The sequence below is a fragment of the Lepus europaeus genome, chromosome 21 (genome assembly GCF_033115175.1).
Source record: "Lepus europaeus isolate LE1 chromosome 21, mLepTim1.pri, whole genome shotgun sequence".
Taxonomy (NCBI): Eukaryota; Metazoa; Chordata; class Mammalia; order Lagomorpha; family Leporidae; genus Lepus; species Lepus europaeus.
Window position 1 is genome coordinate 16869587 of NC_084847.1, and position 20382 is coordinate 16889968.

General features: G+C 42.4%; 1 protein-coding gene across 2 annotated transcripts in view; it reads right to left on the reverse strand.

The window, feature by feature from the left end:
* Positions 1 to 5236, reverse strand: part of ANKS4B (ankyrin repeat and sterile alpha motif domain containing 4B) — a 32659-nt gene extending 27423 nt beyond the window's left edge. For both annotated transcript variants that reach the window (XR_009864684.1, XM_062179673.1), the window contains exon 1: positions 4956 to 5236. Coding sequence is in view for 1 of the 2 variants with exons in the window: in XM_062179673.1 (XP_062035657.1) it covers positions 4956 to 5119 (164 nt within the window). In the remaining variant the exon portion in view is untranslated. The remainder of the gene's footprint in view (positions 1 to 4955) is intronic.
* Between the last annotated feature and the right edge of the window lie 15146 nt (positions 5237 to 20382).

Here is a 20382-nt window from a genome sequence, read left to right on the forward strand (position 1 = left end):
AGTCATGGTGGTCATTTGGAGAGTGAACCAGTGAATGGGAACTCCCTCTTTGTTTGCTTGTCTGTCTCTGTCTCTCTGTCTCTCTCCCTCTCTGCCTCTCAGATAATTTAAAAATGAAAATTTACCTATGAAAACTCAGCTTTTTTTTTTAAGTCTATACCAGGCCAACTTAACACAGCACATCTTAAATGCTTCTGCATAAGACAATAACATCTAAGATGTACTGGAATCAATGACGAGAGTTGAGAAAAAAAGACTAGAAAATGCAGAGTCAGAAGAATTTCTGTGCCCACAGCTAGCACTTAATAAATATGAGCAAATGGGCTAGATTGTGATATTACATTGAAATAAATTTATGACTATGTCAGATTAGTGGAGAAAGGGATGGACTGTATACAACAAATTGAATTGGAATAAATGACTAAGTAGAGAACACATAGATCATAACTTCAGATCTTAAGTCAAAATAAATTATATATCAAGTATTTAAATGAAAAATAAAACTAAAGAAGTGCTAATGAAAATGTTAGTCGGGATTGCTGGGGTGGGGTATGGTGGCTAGTGTCGTGGCTTAAGAGGTAAAACCACGGCCTGCAACTCTGGAATCCCCTGTGGGCACTGGTTCATGACTTGATCGTTCCACTTCCAATCTAGCTCCTGCTAATGACCTAGCAAATACAGTGGAGGATGGTCAGGGTGCTCCAGCCCCTGCTACCCATGTGGGAAACCTAGAAGAGGCTCCTGGCTCCTGGCTTTAGCCTGGCCCAGCCCTGGATGTTGCAGCCACCTGGGGAATTTACCAATGAATGGAACATCTGTCCATCCCTCTCTCCAACTCTGAATTCCAAATAAACAAAGATATTTTTAAAAAGAAAATGTCAGCAAATATTTAGGCATGATCTCAACATTAAAATTGTATAGCAAAAATAGATTTATATAAACTATCTATATGTATGTATGCTTTCATTTGTATATAAAATAGCTGTTGTCAAAATATAAACTATTAATTGTGAAAATATATTTGCAATATATGACAAAGGTTGATATTAACTTTAAAAAGCCTTTTTATAAATCAATGGGAAATGTTGAAGCTCACAATATAAAAGTGGGGTAAAGGGGCTAGCACTGTGGCATAGTAGGCTAAGCCTCTGCCTACAGGGCTGGCATCCAATATGGGCACCAGTTTGTGCCCTGGCTACTCTACTTCCAAACCAGCTCCCTGATAATGGCCTAGGAAAGCAGTGGAAGATGGCCCAAGTGCTTGGGTCCCTGCACCAACATGGGAGACTGGAAGAAGCTCCTTCCAGCTCGTGGCTTCAGATTGGCCCAGCTCTGGCAGTTGCAGCCAACTGGGGAGTGAACTAGCAGATGGAAGACCTCCCTGTCTGTTAACTCTGCCTCTTGAATAAGTAAATAAATCTTTTTAAAAAAGAGGGTAGGGTTATCAATAAGTAGTTCACAAAAGTAGAAACACAACATCCATTAAGCATAAAAGAAATTCTCAACCTCACCAGTAACTAAAGAAAAGAATGTTCAAGTCACATTGATATATCATTTTGGACTTATCATATTGGTAAAAATGGGTACCTATTTTGTGAAGAACAATTTGTCAATATATACACAAGTCTTTAAATTGTACACATTTCTATGGTTTGAATGTCTATGTACTCTCCAAAATTCATGTTGAAATTTAATCTCCAATGCAACAGTATAAAGAGGTGTTACCTTTAGGAGTGATTGACTCATAAAGGCTCCACCCTCACGAATGGATCCAGGTGCCCTTGTGAAAGGGCTTGGTGGAGGAAATTCACCCTTTTTTCCTCCCTTCTCTCCCTTCTGCCTTTTGAGGATTCAGCCTTCCTCCCCCAGGGAGGAGCAACAAAGTACCACCTCCGGGCTCTCATCAGATGCTCAACCTGATATAGCCTTGATGTTGAACTTCCCAGCTGCAGAGTATAAGAAATAAATTCTTTTTCCTTGTAAAGTATCCAGTCCAATGTATTGTGTTAGAGTAGTGCAAATGAACTAAGTATATGCCAACAGATCGAGAAACTTCATTTGGGAGAATTTATTCTCAAAAAAAGTATGAGAAAAGACTTATGTTTAATACTCATCACAGGCCGGCGCCGCGGCTCACTAGGCTAATCCTCCGCCTTGCGGCGCCGGCACACCGGGTTCTAGTCCCGGTCGGGGCACCGATCCTGTCCCGGTTGCCCCTCTTCCAGGCCAGCTCTCTGCTGTGGCCAGGGAGTGCAGTGGAGGATGGCCCAAGTGCTTGGGCCCTGCACCCCATGGGAGACCAGGAGAAGCACCTGGCTCCTGCCATCGGATCAGCGTGGTGCGCCAACTGCAGCGCGCTACCGCGGCGGCCATTGGAGAGTGAACCAACGGCAAAAGGAAGACCTTTCTCTCTGTCTCTCTCTCACTGTCCACTCTGCCTGTCAAAAATAAAAAAATTTAAAAAATTAAAAAAAAATACTCATCACAGCATTGTTCAACTAGGAAAAATAAAGTATGTGTCCAATAGAAGGAATGACTAAGAAATGTATTTGTTGACTAGAATACTAAGAAGTCCTTGAAAATTAAATTATAGACGATGTATTGACATATATTGACACATATATATTATATACACTATATCTACATATATTTATATATAATATATCACATGTAACATAAATGTTAATACCATGGCATCATAGGACTTTTTTTCTTTATATTTTGTGTTCATGTGTGTGGCTTAATTTTCTGGTTCAGCTAATGTTAACTTTTGTAATTAAAGACCAGTAAGACAATTATTGTAAGAAAATATTTCAGGCTTACAGAGAAGAGAGGGAGAACATATGAGTACTGCCATTTAAAGTAGACCTCAAGGGGCTGAAATTGTGGCACAGGATGTAAACCCAATGCCTGTGGCTCTGGCATCCCATGTGGGCTCCAGTTCCTACGCCAGCTGCTCCACTTCTGATCTAGATCCCTGCTAATGGCCTGGGAAACAGTGAAACATAGCCCAGGTGTTTGAGCCCCTTCCACTTACATGGAAGATCTGGAAGAAGCTCCTGGCTCCTGGCTTCAGCCTAGCCCAGCCCTGGAATTGCAGCCATTTGGGGAGTGAACCTGTAGATAGAAGCTCGCTCACTCTCTCTCGCTCTCTCTCTCGCTCCCTTTCTGTATGTGTGTGTGTGTGTGTGTCCCTCTCTCTAACTCTTCAAAAAAAAATCTTTAAAAATAAGTAAGTAAAATAAAGTAGACCTTGAACAGGACAAGGACTCTGCCAAGAGAACGAATGCTAAGCCCTCTCCCAGAGGGTACAAACTCGCTCACTGGTTTGAGAGGAACTGACATCTTGCCCTTCGTGAAAGGAGGTATACAAAATGCTCAGCAGAGGAGGGAAGTTTGAGAAGCCTCAGCTGAGTGGGAGAAGCCGTGAGATGACACAGGGTTGGGATCTGAAGAAAGCTGACTGTGGGGTGGGGGTGCCTGGGATGGGAAGTCATACATCAGATAAGGATGGGAAACATCAACTTCACTCACGTCCTCCTTTAGTTCTCAGGGGGGCCTCAACTCTCCCAAACCCTGGTTCTTCTTACTCTTCAGAAAGTGCCCCCCTCCTCAATAAAGGGTGTCAGCATCCACAAACTGTCCAAGTCAGAACCTGGGGCCTTGACCCTCCCTTTCCTTTGCCCACACAAGTCACCAGTTCTACGTCTAAACTGCCACTCATACATCCACGTCTCTACATTCCCACTGACACTACCATAGTCCAAGTCATTTCATCTCTACCATTAAAACAGCCCCTGAACACTCTCTCTGACTGCTACACAGCTCCCTAAGTAAATCTTATGAACATAAATCTGCCTGGTGATTCCCCTGCCTAGCCCCAAGACATGGCTTTCAAGGCTCTTAGAATAAAGTTCAACTCCTTAATAGTGGTCTCAAGGATGTTGGTAACATGGTCTCATTTCTTACACTTGTCCTGTCCCCATTCAACATGACCAGCAACATCCAACTTCTTCAGTTCCTAGAATCTACAGTGTAATCCACAGTGCTCAGTGGTGGGGGAAACTTTTCTTTCATCTTTACCCCTTCAAATCCCAGCTGAAATGTTTGCCCCTTAGGAAAGCTTTTCCTACACCCTGAGGTAAGATGAATGCCTGGGTTATTTCATGCCCTCTCATTTTCATTTCTATAGTACCTATCATGTCTTCCACTCTCAAATGTGATCACCATAACAGAAATTGTATCTCTCTTATTGATGACAGCATGCCCAGTGGCTAGCAAAATGACTGGCATATAACAGATACAAAATGAATAGGTATTGAATTGAATTTAGTTAGCTCCATCATTTATGTTTTATTTTTCCCTTTCTTTACTCATCTTGGGTTGTAGTTGCTAATATTGCCTACCTCTTCTGGTAGCAGGAAGAAAAACCAGAGAAAAGGAGCTAGCAAAACTGCTAATTTAAAGTTTGGAGTGGGGGTAGTGTGTGTGTGCTTCAACAATCATAAGCTTGCACTGGGATTGAATATTAACAAAAGGCTGTGGAATTTTAAAGGCATTTATGAAAATTTATAATAAGAACATGCCTTTTGTTCCAACCAAGGTTGACAACTCAAAACCAAGTAGCACCATGACTACTATTTAAATTTCATAGAAAAGAACTTGAGAGGCATGGAATTAATTTATCTTCCCTGCACCCAAGGTAGGTAACAACACCTTAGAGTTCAGTGTCTCTCCTGTACTTGTGCTAAGGGATGAGACACTCTCATGGTGCCAGTTCTCACTGGAAAAAAGTGCATTCCTGGGCAGATTTTTCTGCCTTTCTCTAAAAATTCAATTATTTAGAAAGTCTAGAAAGAGAACCGTGTTTGCATTGACTTCTTTGTCTCCTGCTGCCGACTACAAAATCCTGCTATCAGCACTGTTTCCCACAGAAGCCATCAGGTTGAACTTACCCTCTGCTGCAGATAATTTCCAGGGCTTCCAAGTTCCCGTGGTAGGCTGCCAGGAGAGTGGGAGTCATGCCATCTTCATCAGAGAGATTCAGATCTCGCTTGGTAGCCTCTTTCAGAAGTTCCAGGTAGCTATCACTAGCAGCTTGGTGGTAACGAGTGGACATTTTCCCTGCTCACCAAAGGTTGGCCAGATGTCTCTCCCCAGGCACAGTAAATGTTGGCAGGATAGCCTGCCTGTACTGCTGGTTAATCAGTGACAGGAATGAGTATCACAGGGCAAAGCTCATTCCAGCCTCAATCCATGGAAGGGAGCCAGAAAGGCTCATGACACTGAACTTGGACCTTTCTTTCTGGAGTGGCCATGACATTGAATATTATAGCCTGCTGTGTTCATCTTGAGTGTTTTGAGGCGCATTTAATTTTTGCTATGTCCATTTGCAAGTATTGAATGTGATACTGCGCATCTAGGCACCAAACGAAGAAAATAATTCAGAACTAGTTTAGTTCAACTGGGGAAATCTTTTTTTAAAAAATTATTTCCATTTAATTTGAAGGCAGAGAGAGAGGGACAAACAATAAGTAATCTTCTCTTTACTGGTTTACTCCCTACATGCCCACAACAGCCAAGGCTGGACCAGGGCAAAGTCAGGACCCAGAACTCAATCTGGGTCTCCCATATGGGTGGCAGGGGCCCAAGTACTTGAGGCAATTCCTGCTGCCTGCTAGAGTGCAAATTAGCAGGAAACTGGATGGGAAGTAGAGGAGCTGGACCTTGAGCCAGGCAGCATCATAACTGTGGCAGCAAATGCCCACCCTGTATTGCTGGCATTGTGGTGTGGCAGGCTACGCTGGCACCCCATATCAGAGTACCTGTTCAAGTCCTAGCTACTGTGCTTCTGATCCAGCTCCCTGCTAATGCACCTAGGAAAGATGTGGAAGATGGCCCAAGTGCTTTGCCCTCACTAGCCATGTGGAAGACCTAGCTAGAGTTCCAGGCTCGGTCCTTGTCCTGTGGTCATTTAGGAAGGGAATCAGTGGTTGGTTAGAAGTTTCACTTTCACTTTCTCTTTCTCTCTCTCCCCTCCCCATAAGGAACAGAAAATTAAACAACTTTACCATAATATTAACAAAAATAAGCAAGAGCTAAGCTGACTACAGGAGACTATGATACTCCTGTCATATATACCTAATATCAGCCCTCAGATAGGAAAAAAAATTAGAATTTACAAAAAGTAAAAACCCATAATCATAGTGGAATATTTTAATATACTCTCTTAATATTATATCAGACTAAAAATTAGTAAAGATTTAAAGATTGAAGCACAAGTAACAAGCTTGAATGATCCTATATAGATAGTTCCACCCAACAGAAAATGCATGTTCTTTTTAACCACATAAAGAATATGAGTATTTACAAAAACTGACCACCAAAGAGAGTCAGTGCAGGTCCAACAGATATCAAATAAAAGATTTCATGAAGGCCATGTTCTCTGAAGATGCTGCAATAAAATTAGAAAGCATCTCCCTTCCATGACTGGATCAACTATGCACATACACATATATTCCTTATTGCATAATTTTTACTTTATTTTCTTTTTAAAAACTATGTATTAATTGTGAGACAGGGAAAGAGAGAGCTCACCTGCTGATTCACTGCCCAAAGGCCTGCAGTGGCTGGGGTTTGGGCTGGGTCACAGGCCAAGAGGCAGGAGCTCGATCCAGGTCCCACACACAGGTGGCAGGAACCCTACTACCTGAGCCATCACTGCTACCTGCCAAGAACTTCACTGGCAGGAAGCTGGGGTCAGGAGCCAGAGCCAGAAACAGAACCCAGCAACTCTGATGTGGGATATGGGCATCTTAACCTCCAAGCTACCTACCATTTTGCATTAATTTTCTGTCTGCTTGATCCACCATAAATGTTTTCCCATATTATTACAAAATTGATGTGTGAAGATCTGTTTTTGAAGTCTGTAACAGTTTATTCCTCATATCTCTTTTTGTCCAACTTAATTATTGCCAAGTCTTTATCTCAAAATGAAGTATTTGTCTGTTCTGAAAAAGTACCAAACTTTCATCCAGTTTCTTCACAATATTAAATTGGCTTCAAGGGTCATTGTTCCTTTTTCTGGTTTCTGTGTGAATAGCAGTAGAAACTGTTAGAAACAGCCTGAAGAACAGTGATATTTGTGTTTTTCTTAAAAAAAAAAAGTCAAAAGAACACTTTGTTTTTATTGCAGAAATAGTGACATATCCAAACATGATTGTGGATACTCTGAGAAAAAGATAAGCTTGCTCCTCAATTCAGTTTTGCATGATTCACTTTAATTAGGACACAATGGCATTTGTTAATGCTTCCTGAAATAGAAACATACACATAAACCTGAGGGAGCATGTCTCAAAGATGGCTTATTTGAAGTAAAATCCTGATTGCCAAAAAGTCTGCTATAAGAGGAAGAGGAAGAGGAAGAGAGGTGAGGATGAGGTTGGAGACAAAAGAATGACAAAGCAATTTTGGAGGAGGGGGAGAATGAGAGACAAGACAAGGAAGAGAAAGCAGTTTCTCAGCTTCAATGGTACTTAACACATTGGCCTTAAACTCCTCTGTGGAATGGCAAAATACCTGAACTTCCAAAAAATGGTAAAGATTCTGGCACTGTCTGCATTTTCTTGCGAAAATTCCTTTCTTGGGAGAAGAGCACAGACAGGGAAGAGAAGTGAGATAAATCCTCCTGAACTTGAAGCTCTTCTGTACCTCATTCCTTCAAAGTGAGGTTAAGAAAGAGAGTTGACTTCAGAATGAGAAGAACTAGAGAGCTCATAGGACCTGGAGCAAGTTACCCTGAATGTTCATTTCCTTGAGGATAAAATTAGGAGATGTCGCTAATGATCCTAATGCCATCATCAACTTCACAGTAGAAAGATGAAGTAAAATTCCTTACAAATGACAAGATATATATATATATATATATATATATATATATATATATATATATAGACAGGCAGAGTTCGACAGTGAGAGAGAAAGAAACAGAGAGAAAGGTCTTCCTTCTTCTGTTGGTTCACCCCCCAAGTGGCTGCTACAGCCGGTGCATTGAGACTGGCGCACTGTGCCGATCCGAAGCCAGGAGCCAGGTGCTTCCTCCTGGTCTCCCACGCAGGTGCAGGGCCCAAGGACCTGGGCCATCCTCCACTGCCTTCCCAGGCCACAGCAGAGAGCTGGACTGGAAGAGGAGCAACCGGGACAGAATCCGGCACCCCAACCGGGACTAGAACCTGGAGTGCCAGCACCGCAGGCGGAGGATTAGCCTAGTGAGCCCTGGCACCAGCCTTTCTGCTTCATTTTTCTAAAACTCTGACACATCAACGTACTATCTGAATTTTGACTATTTAACTATTTCACTTTGAGAAACCCTTCTACCCAGACACCACTTCCTTTTGCCAGTAACTCAAACAGGGGCAACTGGCCTCAGGGCAGCACTTGGAGTCCCCCCCACCTGTGAGTACCACCCTCCCCACATAGCAATGGCATTGTTGACTTCTCACTGTTATGTTTATAAGTTTGCCATCTCTCCTGTCAAAAAACAGCTACCTGACAACTAGGTGACCATACCACGGAGTTCAACCCTGGCAAAAAGGAACCAAGGCTGCGGTAAAGAATTTATCTCAGGCTCTGACTATAAAAACAAAGGCTCCGGAAGAAGAAAAGAAGGGACAAAGATTAGTGGTAGTTAATAGTTTCAACCTATTTCCAAGAAAAACCAACTGGCAAAGTACAAACGAAACTTCTCTCCCATTGTTCAAAAAGCCATTCACGGCTAATTGGTGAAGAAATTCAATAGTTTGTAGAGCTCAGAAACACGTATTTTAGTAATGAGATTGCCCCCTGCACCCTAAGAGATCTGGTTTTCAAAGCAGACTGTGTCTGTTCTTTGAATCTATTCATGTTTAATTAAAGAAGAAATTCACTTGTATAGTGGGGAAGCATATTTTTGCGCAATAAGGAAAAAGAAAGATCTGAGCGGAACATTGCTTCTTAACAAGATTACTTCATCTAATGAGGATCTTATTATGAATGTGAATGAAAATAAAAACAATAACAGAAAGCAAAAGGGATTTAAAGGGGGTTACAAAAGTCCTGTTGTTACATGGGAAATTTACAGGAACCAAGCAAGGGCAGAACAAGATGTCGTTCACACACTGCTGCATATGCTGAACTGGGGTTTATAAGGAACATCTGTTGATAAAGACAGGTTTCAGTGTACAACCCAGAAATGCCACTTACTCATGCATTCTTTACTCTTTAGCACAGTCATAAAATTGTTGAGCCTATTTGATGTGGATTTTTCCTATTTAAGAGAGACTTGAACAACCTTGCTTCGAATTTAAACACATAAATCACTTTCAATATAAGAGAAGCTCTATGCTCCCACACTGAAGGTCATTGGTGATGTTTTCCTAAGAAACATTGTTAAATACAGACATGAGGCAATCTGAAGGCACCATTGTCTACCCTTTTGTTTTTCCTTCTTCAAATGGAAACATTTATGAAAATATTTAGGTAGATAAATGCACTATTGAAACTGTAATGTCCCTGAAGTATTGATTGGGTTTAATTTATTCACATAAGTTTCAGGACACTCAAAGCCCTATTTTTCCGCCAGAAAAATAAAGACAAAGTTGTTATTGTACCATCTGGTTTGCATGAGGAGTCTCTTGGCATCTCTTAACCACACATTTTATAAATGCTAAATCCCAGATGGCATACATTGTAACAGTGGAGAGTTTTATAAAGGCTTCCAAAAACAAATTCTTTAAAATTTGAATACAGGGTAGTCTAAGCAGGGGCTATGAATTTAAATTTTACACTTGAATCAATTGGCTTTGTAAGCTGGATAAATTTCCTTTCCCTTTCCCTTATGCCTTTTCTTTTCCTAATTATTAGTCTCTGACTTGAATATTTGAATCAACATAATTCTTCCACCACTGGTTTCCTTCTATAACTCTGTGACCTGAATCCTTGACCAAAACTCAAAATTACAGGAACAATGATCATTGAAAAACCTATGTCAACTGCCAATTTGTTTCAAGATGGTAAAATTGACCACAAGGGAGGTATGTTACCGCGCCCTTTAGCAAGTCATCAGATACCATGAAAACCAAAGCTGATATTTGGACAAGGAAGACAAGCAAATGTGAGTGCCAACCATGTGCTGAAAGAAATCCAGAGTAGAGTAATGGTTCAGAGCACAGGTTCTGAAATCAGATGCTAATAGACATTAAGTCCAAAATTGCATCATGCCATTAACTTGGGCAAATTACTTCTCACTTCATCTCCTTGTCAGTAAAATGAAGAGAATTTTCAATTATTATTCAGAGCAGTGTTGCAACTTATTACCGCTTTAATATTTGTAAAATACTCAGCACAGTTTAGGGTGTGCAGTGAGTACTCAATGAATGTAAATTAGTCATACTAGCACTAGACGTAGTAGAAACAATAGTGGGAAAGTAGGTAAACTCCCTTCTTTAGGACAATCATAAACATAGAACTATTTCATTTTCTACAACTTTCTTTTTCCTCTGCATTTTTTTCTTCTCAGTAACAACAGCTGGGACTTGGTTTTGTGTTAACTCTTATCATGGTATATTAAAAAGAGGATACATATTATAGGCACACAGGCTTGGATTTTTCAGTCTGGGTTTTGTGTTGGTGTAATAGGACTGTTATCACAAAGTACAAGATAGTGGGTAACTTAAACAACAGAAATTAATTTTCTCATGGCCCTGGAGACTGAGAGTGAGGGATTAGCAGGGTTGTTTCTTTTGGGGGGCCATAAGGAGTGATCCATTTCATGCTACTCTGGGTTGCAAATGACTGCTCCACGCATGCGCACATTGTCTTCCTTCTGTGTGTTCCTGTGACCAAACCTCCTCTTCTTGTAAGCACACCAGTCATATTGGATTGGAACCGGCCTAATACTTCACTGTAACATAATCACCTATGTAAGTGTTTCATCTCCAAATACAGTCACATTGTGAGGTACTAAGGATTAGGACTTCAACGTGAATTTGGAGGAAGGAACACATTTAGCTCATGATAGCCTTCTACTTACCAGCAACTGGGGGGGACTGCATTTCAAGAAAACTTCATTTCATTTTCTTATACCTACTGTGGTAGAAGTCTTTGCCTTCTAATTAAACTTGTTTCTAACTGACATGATTAAAATTGTGGTAGAAGCTTTCCCAAGGTCATAAGAAGAAAAAAGGAGGAATCTGTCCTGGGAATGAAATATGGTTGTTCTCTGCTTGCCTATGAATGATTCAACTGTAGTTACTATCTGCTTATATTTAACCATGTCGGGTTAGGCTTACTAGTACAGAGGAATGGAGTTAACCCTTGCGAGACAGCTTATGGCTCAGTATATGTGTGGGAAAAAAATTATCAGTAACTATGTATGCGTGGACAGTATTGTATCAATTCCCTGCCTCTCAGGCTGTGCACCAGCAGGAAGCTAGAATTGGGAGTGGAGCCAGGACTTGAACTCAGTCACACCCATATGGGTTAGAGGCTTCCCAACCAGGATTTTAACTACTATATCAAGTGTGTGCCCCAACAGTGGGTCTTGCAAGAATTTTCTTCCTAGAGAGACTCATCAACTCACAGAGTTTCTGAGACCCACCTATCCTTTCCCTGTATTCTGTGAGCTGTAAAAGATACAAATGTGGCTTATAAAACTTGCAGGGAGACCAAATCAGGAAGGGGTGAATTATAGATGTATGAAAAAGGAAGATTTAACAGGACTCACCTGTTACTTGAATGGGGCTGGGTATTTCTATGAAAAATATGTTTTAAAGATTATACAAATGTGAGAACCAATTTCTTTAACCATTAGGGGTGGTGGGGGGTAGAGTAAAAAGCATAGAGATGAAGGAAAACCTAGATTTAATTCCCAGGACTAATTCTAAATAACTGGAGCCTAGAATTATTGCAGCTATGCAGAATCCTTTTTCCTCATCTGTAATATAGGGCGGTAGCAACCAAATTCTCTATCATTTAGATTTGATCAGAGAAGCAGAACTATCCTGAGTAACGCAGAGGAAGAGATTTATTAAAGGGTTTAGACTACACAACTCAAGAAGCTGTGTAAGCCATCAGCAGGGCTACATCTTCTGCACCTGGTGCTAGCCCTAAAGCCCATTATCGCCAGTGACTGGGAAGGAAAAAAGGGATGTGAAGTGGTGAAGATAAAGGGTAAACTAGAACCAGCAGAGGAAAACTGGAACCCAGGAGAACAACACAGAATGCATGTCTGCCTCATCACCTCCAACCTCGATGCTGCAGGGCAAGCTGCCACTTTCCCTCCAGGAACTGTACATGCACCGAGCCGAGGGCTCAGAATAGTTGAAGGGGAGCCAGAGAAGCCACAGGTTCACCTCCTACTCCATGACAACAAGATGAGCCGGCAGCTCAACCACAGCACACATAGTCTCCATGGCTTTAGAAGTAAAAAGCCCTGGGTTGATGGGATAAATATAGCCTGTAGATGTCTTGTTTAACAGATCCAGGATTTTGAAAATATTTTTTAAATTAAGTGCCAATACTTAAAATTGAAGAAATGTAATAGAATCTGGGTTTTCAGCTTCAAGATGCAAAGCTGAAGATCTTGGCAGTAATCTCTGTGCCAGCTGAGTGGCAGCTGCCCCTTTAGGTGAGTGCCAGTTCCCTTCAGTCTCTACTGCTTTGGGCTGTAATCTTGAACCTGACGGTGACAGTCTGTTGCAATCTTTAATCACCCTGAAGCCATTTCCTTATGCCTCATGCATGTATCCTGTCTGCTTGGCTCAAGTAGGCATGTTTGTTGGTATACAGGGTCCCCTCATTACCTCTCACACCTGCTACATCCTGATCATCCCCAATTTCTCTCTAAGCCAATCAGTCACCTAATAGATATCATGCATCTATAGGAAACCATTTTTTCACCATTTCCTGTATTTGTTTCCAATCCCCAAGAATCACAAAGGCTATTCTCATTGTAACATCCTGAGAAATTTACATCTACCCTCACAGGGTTGTGAGACTTCAGATAGTTGATATATTGCACCATTGCAGGTGAATGCCTGATTAACAGAAAGAGGACATGCACTTGCAAGAAAACTTCCCGGTTTCGCCAAGGAAACAGAAACTGAAGAGGAGAATTTGTTTCTGTGTTTTAGCACCACCTTATCCTGTTCCTTCAGAGTCACTGCTGGGTAAGCACCAGACATAGACACCTTCCAAACAAGTAGAAAGCTACCACTGTTAAAAACACCAGCCATTTCTTGCTATATCACTGCCTTTTTATTTGCAGGCCACTCTAAGGGAAAAAATTACATATGCATACAGACACCCAATATATACATACCACCCACCTCTTACACGTATCAACTTCTCTTGGCTCCTTAGCCAAGTATAAGCAATCAGTATAAGCAAAGCCACGTAAGCCATCTGGGGCAATGAAAAGCAAATGTGTATCAGTTTTCCCAAACATCATCTCTGTCTTTCTCCATACATGCAGGAGGCGTGTAGCACAGTGCCAGGCTCAAAGTTGCTGCTCCTAGGGCTGGCGCTGTGGCATAATGGGTTGAGCCCCCACCTGCAAAGTTGCCATCCCATATGGTTGGAGTCCTGACTACTCCACTTCTGATCCAGCTCCCTGCTAATGTGCCTGGGAAAGCGGTGGAAGATGGCACTGCACCCACCTGGGAGACCTGGATGAAGCTTCTGGATCCTGGCCTCAGTCTGGCCCAGCCCCAGCTGTTGCAGTCATTTGGGGACTGAACCAGTAGATAGGAGATAACTCTCTCTCTCTCTCTCTCTCCCTCATTCTCTCTCTCTTTCTCTCTTTTCAATAAATAAAATAGATTATATCCAATGGGAAAGAGAGTTTCCTAAAGCCATACCATGGTGCCATTAATAAAAGAAGGTAAAAGGATACCGGATAGTTTTAAGTTGATTCATTAATGCTAAGGTCTTGCATAAGTACTTATTTGGTCTCCACCATCAGAAAGCAAACCCCCTGAAGGCAGAGTCTGTGTGTGTGCATACACTTGCACAAGTGTGTGTGTTGCTTTGTTGGAGACTTCATAGTTTCATGGTTGCTCAATAAATGTTTCCTACTCCCATAGGGTGATATCTTCAGTTTCACACTGAAGACTGGGGTCATGTTGAAGTAAGAACCCTAAACAATAAAGATTCTTCCTATCATAATCATGCAGCACAACAAACCACCCAAAACTAAGCGGCATCAAACAGCAGGCAGTGGTGTTACTTGTGGGTCTACAGTCAACTGGACAATTCCTCTGTGCTCCGCTGACCTTGGCTGGGCTCAGACATTCATCAACAGTCAACTAGTAGGTCTGCTGAGGACGAAGTCACTCTAAGATGGCCTTGACTTAGATACTGTCCCTGATCTTTGTGACCACCACCTTGCATGCTAGGCTGGGCTTATTTTTACAGGGGGAATATAGAAATACAAGGCCTCTTGAGACCTAGGCTCAGAACTGGCACACAATCACTTTCCACCACAGTCTATCAGCAAAGCAAGTCATAGCCAGTTAGATTCGGGGACAGGGTGGGAGTGAAATAGCCTGACTGTAAAGGCACATTGCAAATTGTGGGAGCACAGGGAGAAGTGGGAGATTAGAGTGAACATCACCTTAAGAACTTTAATGTAGTTTAAATTCTATCCACTGAAAGAAATATGCTACATTGCTAAGAAACCTTTGTTCTATTCCTGTGGTAACTATTGCCCTAGTTACAAACCACAGAGTAATCGCTAACATTTTTATGTAAATAAGTGTTCAGTTAAGGTTGTATATAAATGAGCTTTCATTTAGAACTTCTGAGCCTTACTGAAGCTGCCTTCCTTTATAGGTTGATAAAGTCCTCATCTAGATTTTTTTTTTTCCTGAATCCATTACTCACAAAGGGCTCAATCAACCTGGATCTGTCTAAAGGTCCAAACGGAGAGATAACATTAACATCATATACTTAAATTGTTAAAGGAACTGCTTATCATATGATATTCAAGAACATTCTCATTGGCATAGTCTATCTAATTTTTCCAAGTTAAATTTATGTTTGATATTTGGAAGCTATTTTAAGCTGTATTAGCATAACTGGTAGAAATTTCTATGTTTCTTACTCATATTTTTCTTATACTGCTAAATTCTAATTAATGCCATCTTGTACTTTTAAAGCTAAGCAAACTGCAAGAGAAGCACAGAGCTTTAAAACACCCCCTCACACACACATGGGAAATTAAAATAAATTAGAAAGTGGGGCAGGGAGGGTTAGCGTCAGGAGATGCTAACCAGGAGACCAGGTTTCTCACTGGACCTCTGTCTGCTACTGGCTTGGTAAATGGCCTTAAGCAAGTCACTAAACCTGTTTAGACTCAATGTCTTCATCTTAAGATAGGGATTTGGGTTTTATTTGGAAGGCTTATATCTCAGATGCACTCTCTTTCATTCCATTGGGTGTTGACTTTGAGTCTTTGATTCTACAGCTTCTTTAGATTACTCAGATAGGAATGAGTTTTAATTTTTGATGTTAGCACTTTAAAATCATTTTTCTTTTTTTGTTTACTTGTAAATTTTTAAAAAATTTTAGCAATAATTGTACATGTTTATAGCCTACAGAGTGGCATTTCAATACATGTGGTATCCATCATCAGATGAATGGATAAAATCCTTTTATTTATTTGAGATGGACAAATAAGGAGAAAACACTCCCATCCACTGGTTCACTCTCCAAATGCTCACACAGCTGGGATTGGGACTAGGCTGAGAGCTAGGAAATCAATCCACATCTCCTGGGTGGCAGGAACCCAACTACTTGAGCTAGCACCACTGCCTCCCAGGGTTCGCATTAGCAGGAAGCTGGATCAGGAGCTATATCTGGGAATTGAGTCCAAGCTCTCAGATTTCGGATGCTAACAACTAAACTGCTAGGCTAAATGCCTGCTCCCACTTTAAAATTATTTTAATTAGTTACTTTATCACTAAACTCAATCAAAACAACTGAATAAAGTCCAAACAGCAGGAGTAACCCATGCTCCCATCTCTTATTCCTGTTCCCAAGGATAGTATTACAAATTCTTAAAGCCACAAGAGCAAGAACACAAATAAATCAGCGGTGACAGTGGTTGTAAATGCCCAGAGCAGCCGCTTGGACACTGTTCACCCTTGGTCATAGCCTTCTAGACTTTAAAGGCAAATGCACATTTTTAAAAAAAAATTTTTTTTGGACAGGCAGAGTTAGCAGAGTTACACAGTGAGAGAGACAGAGAGAAAGGTCTTCCTTCCATTGGTTCACCCCCTAAATGGCCGCTACAGCCGGCGCACTGCACCGATCCGAAGCCAGGAGCCAGGTGCTTCCTCCTGGTCTCCCATGCAGGGGCAGGGCCCAAGTACTTGGGCCATCCTCCACTGCCTTCCTGGGCCACAGCAGAGAGCTGGACTGCAAGAGGAGCAACCGGGACAGAACCCGGCGCCCCAACCGGGACTAGAACCCCCGAGTGCTGGTGCCACAGGCGGAGGATTAGCCTAGTGAGCCATGGCGCCGGCTGCAAATGCACATTTGTATACCTACATGCAGACACATCAAACTATTCACACACACCTAGGTCTTTCATGTTTCTTTTTTAAATGCAAAACATGAAAACTTACTAATTATAGGGTCTGAAATTTCAGCTTCATTGTGGACATATTTCACATCAAGATCCACAGGTCTGCGTGAATCTTTAGAATCACAGCTAGTAGCTGACAAGTATTCCAGAGTTTACCTAGCCATCTCCAGATGATGACATTTAGGTTTTCTTCCATTAACATATTTACAATTATTGGGGATACTATGACAAACAATTTAGAATTTAAGATTTATGAGCTATTGCTTATAAGAACTGCACCTCAGCAAAGAGGGTACTTGGCCAAATGAGGCTCATTGGGAAGGGTGGGGGAAACATACAACTGAGGGGCCGGCACTGTGGCACAGTAGGTTAAAGCCTCAACCTGCAACGGTGGCATCCCATATGGGCGCCGGTTCGAGTCCCGGCTGCTCCACTTCCAATCCAGCTCTCTGCTATGGCCTTGGAAGGCAGTAGAAGATGACCCAAGTCCTTGGGCCCCTGTACCTGCATGGGAGACCCGGAAGAAGCTCCTGGCTCCTGGCTTTGGATCAGCTCAGCTCTGGCCGTTGCTGTCATTTGGGGAGTGAACCAGCAGAATGGAAGACCTCTCTCTCTCTCTCTCTCTCTGGCTCTACTTCTCTCTGTAACTCTGTCTTTCAAATAAATAAAATAATTCTTTAAAAAAAACATACAATTTAAATAGACCCACTTTTTAAGTTAAATATTTATAATCTAAGATTTCTATTAAAAGCTTTAGTTTTGGCTGGTGCCGCAGCTCACTTGGCTAATCCTCCGCCTGCAGCGCCAGCACCCTGGGTTCTAGTTCCGGGTGGGGCGCCGGGTTCTAGTCCCGGTTGCTCCTCTTGCAGTCCAGCTCTCTGCTGTGGCCCAGGAAGGCAGTGGAGGATGGCCCAAGTACTTGGGCTCCTGCACCCGCATGGGAGACCAGGAGGAAGCACCTGGCTCCTGGCTTTGGATCAGTGCAGCACACCAGCTGTGGTAGCCATTTAGGGGGTGAACCAATGGAAGGAAGACCTTTCTCTCTGTCTCTCTAACTCTGCCTGTCAAAAAAAAAGAAAAACGCTTTTGTTTTTCTGGGGCAGGCACTTAGGATACCACTTGAAATGCCTGCATCCCACAAGTGCTTGATTCAAGTCCCAGCTATTCTACAACCAATTCAGTTTCCTATGAACATGCAATGCACCCTGGGAGGCAGATGATGGCTCAAATACTTATGTTCCTACAACCACATGGGTGACCCAGATTGAGCTCCTAGTTCCTAGCTTTGTGTGTATGTGCACACGCACGCACCTTTCAGCTAAATTTAAATTATTTAATATATTTGAAATATTAAGATAAAATTTTTTTACTTAAAAACTAGTTTTTCCTATCTGATAGGAATCTTATTATGAGCAGTCATTTCTTTCTTATTTTCTTTTTTTTAAAGTTTTATTTATTTGAAAGGCAGAGTTAACAGAGAGGCAAAGAGAGTGAGAGACCTTCCATCTGCTAGTTAACTAATCAAATGGCCACAATAGCCAGTGCTGGGGCAGGCTGAAGCCGGGAGACCTAGAGCTTCTTCTGGATATACCACGTGGGTGCAGGGGCCCAAGGACTTGGGCCATTTTCTACTACTTTCCTAGTCTATGGCAGAGAGCAGGATTGGAAGTGGAGCAACTGAGAGTCGAACAAGCAGCCATATGGGATGCTGGCACTGCAGGCAGCGGCTGTACTTGCTACACCACAGCTCCGGCTCCTCTTTCTCATTTTCAAAGCCAGATGCACTGAACACATTTGTATCCTGCAGGGTTTTCCTAAAGTAGAATATTCTAGAAATTATTCTTACGGGCCTGGAGTCATTTGTTCCATGTCTGCCCCAAGCATAGCACTGGCCTAATTCAGAAGAGGCCAATGAAAATAATGTCTGCTGCAGCTACCGCTGCCGCTGCCACCAGCCCCTTAGGGGACCTTGTTCTCCTCTTAACTCCAGCTCAGGGTCTCTGTGATTCCTCCTAACCTCCCATAAGCCCCCAGTTGGGGGCTCTGATCATTGCTGCCATTTCCAAAGAAAAACTTCACACCAGGAGAAAGGCACAGCCTTCGGTATGGGATCAAGAGGAATTTGGGAGGCCGAACTAGCTTATTAACCTGTCACCTCTCTGACAACCTTCTCAGTAGGTCTCTGAGTCTTGTGTGCATGCTGCTTCCTCCAATAGCTTTCTCTTCATTGTCTTAATCATCCTGGTAACAAACCAACTTTACATTTGTAGAAAAGGGGCCACCTTTGCTCTGCTCAGGAAGAGTGACTACTGCTCTGCAAGGAAGTCCCTTCATCATCTCAACCCCCCAGCCTCCAAATCTGCTTATTTGGATTTTAACCCCTCTCTAATCAATCAATTAATTCCACAAAGAGACTGACCACTGGCAACCACTTATTTTGTTGCCTACCTCCTGTGGGTATTTTCCAGAGTCTCCTGATCATAAGAATCACCTGTGTTGCTTATTAAGCATTCCCTACCCAGATCCCTCCCCTGGATAGCCTGATTCAGCACTTTTAAGTAGGACCCAGGAATCTGTGATGTTAATGAGAACCCCTTGTGATCTTTTTCATCAGCAAAGCTGGGAAATGTTGCTCTAACCTACGGTGTTTCAGACACCTGTAACAGAGAAAGGTAACACATAAACCAGTCTTTGCAAGCGCTACACTGCTACTTGCAGGGTTTGAGCATTATGGTCATCAGTTATGGAACTTGGGCTCTGGATATGTTGGTGTCTCAAAGAGCAATGAGAGATGCTGAGATGATGTTTGTTGATCAGGTCTCAGGAAGTCTGAGTTCTCACCTTAGCCCCGACACTCAGTGGTCAAGCTTAGGCAAGCTGCTTTGCCTTAGTCTTCTCACCTGTAGATTCCTTAGTGCTACACTATAGGACCTCATTTAGATCACTACTCCCTTTTGACCCAGGAATTCTACTTCCTGGAACTTTTACTGAGGATTAACCCTCCGTACTATAACTTTAGGGAAAAATTGGGATCTTTTGGACAAAATATTTACAACTCAAATATGGAGTGAAAGGGTGGTGGGACTTATGAGAAAAGAAGTGTATAAGCATGTTATGATATTGCTGTATGTAATGATGCAAAAACAGAAACCATCTTAATCCCATTATTAAGGAACAGTTAAACAGTCCCTGATGTATCTCAGCACTGGATACTGGACAGCCTTAAAAACAGCAAAGGAGATCTTTAAGAGCAAAGGTGCACAACTTGTTGTAAAATGACAACAGATTACAAAACAGAATGTAAACTTTGATCCAAGACTTGCCAGTTTGGCTTTTTAAAATTTATATGTGGTATTTTCTAGAAAAGGACTATAAAGTTACATATGTGAGGCTGGCGCCGTAGCTCAACAGGCTAATCCTCCGCCTAGCGGCGCCAGCACACTGGGTTCTAGTCCCGGTCGGGGCGCCGGATTCTGTCCCGGTTGCCCCTCTTCCAGGTCAGCTCTCTGCTATAGCCCAGGAGTGCAGTGGAGGATGGCCCAAGTGCTTGGGCCCTGCACCCCATGGGAGACCAGGAGAAGCACCTGGCTCCTGCCTTCAGATCAGTGTGATGCGCCGGCCGCAGCGCGCTGGCCGCGGTGGCCATTGGAGGGTGAACCAACGGCAAAAGGAAGACCTTTCTCTCTGTCTCTCTCTCACTGTCCGCTCTGCCTGTCAAAAAAAAAAAAAAGTTACATATCTGAGTATTAGCAGTGGCA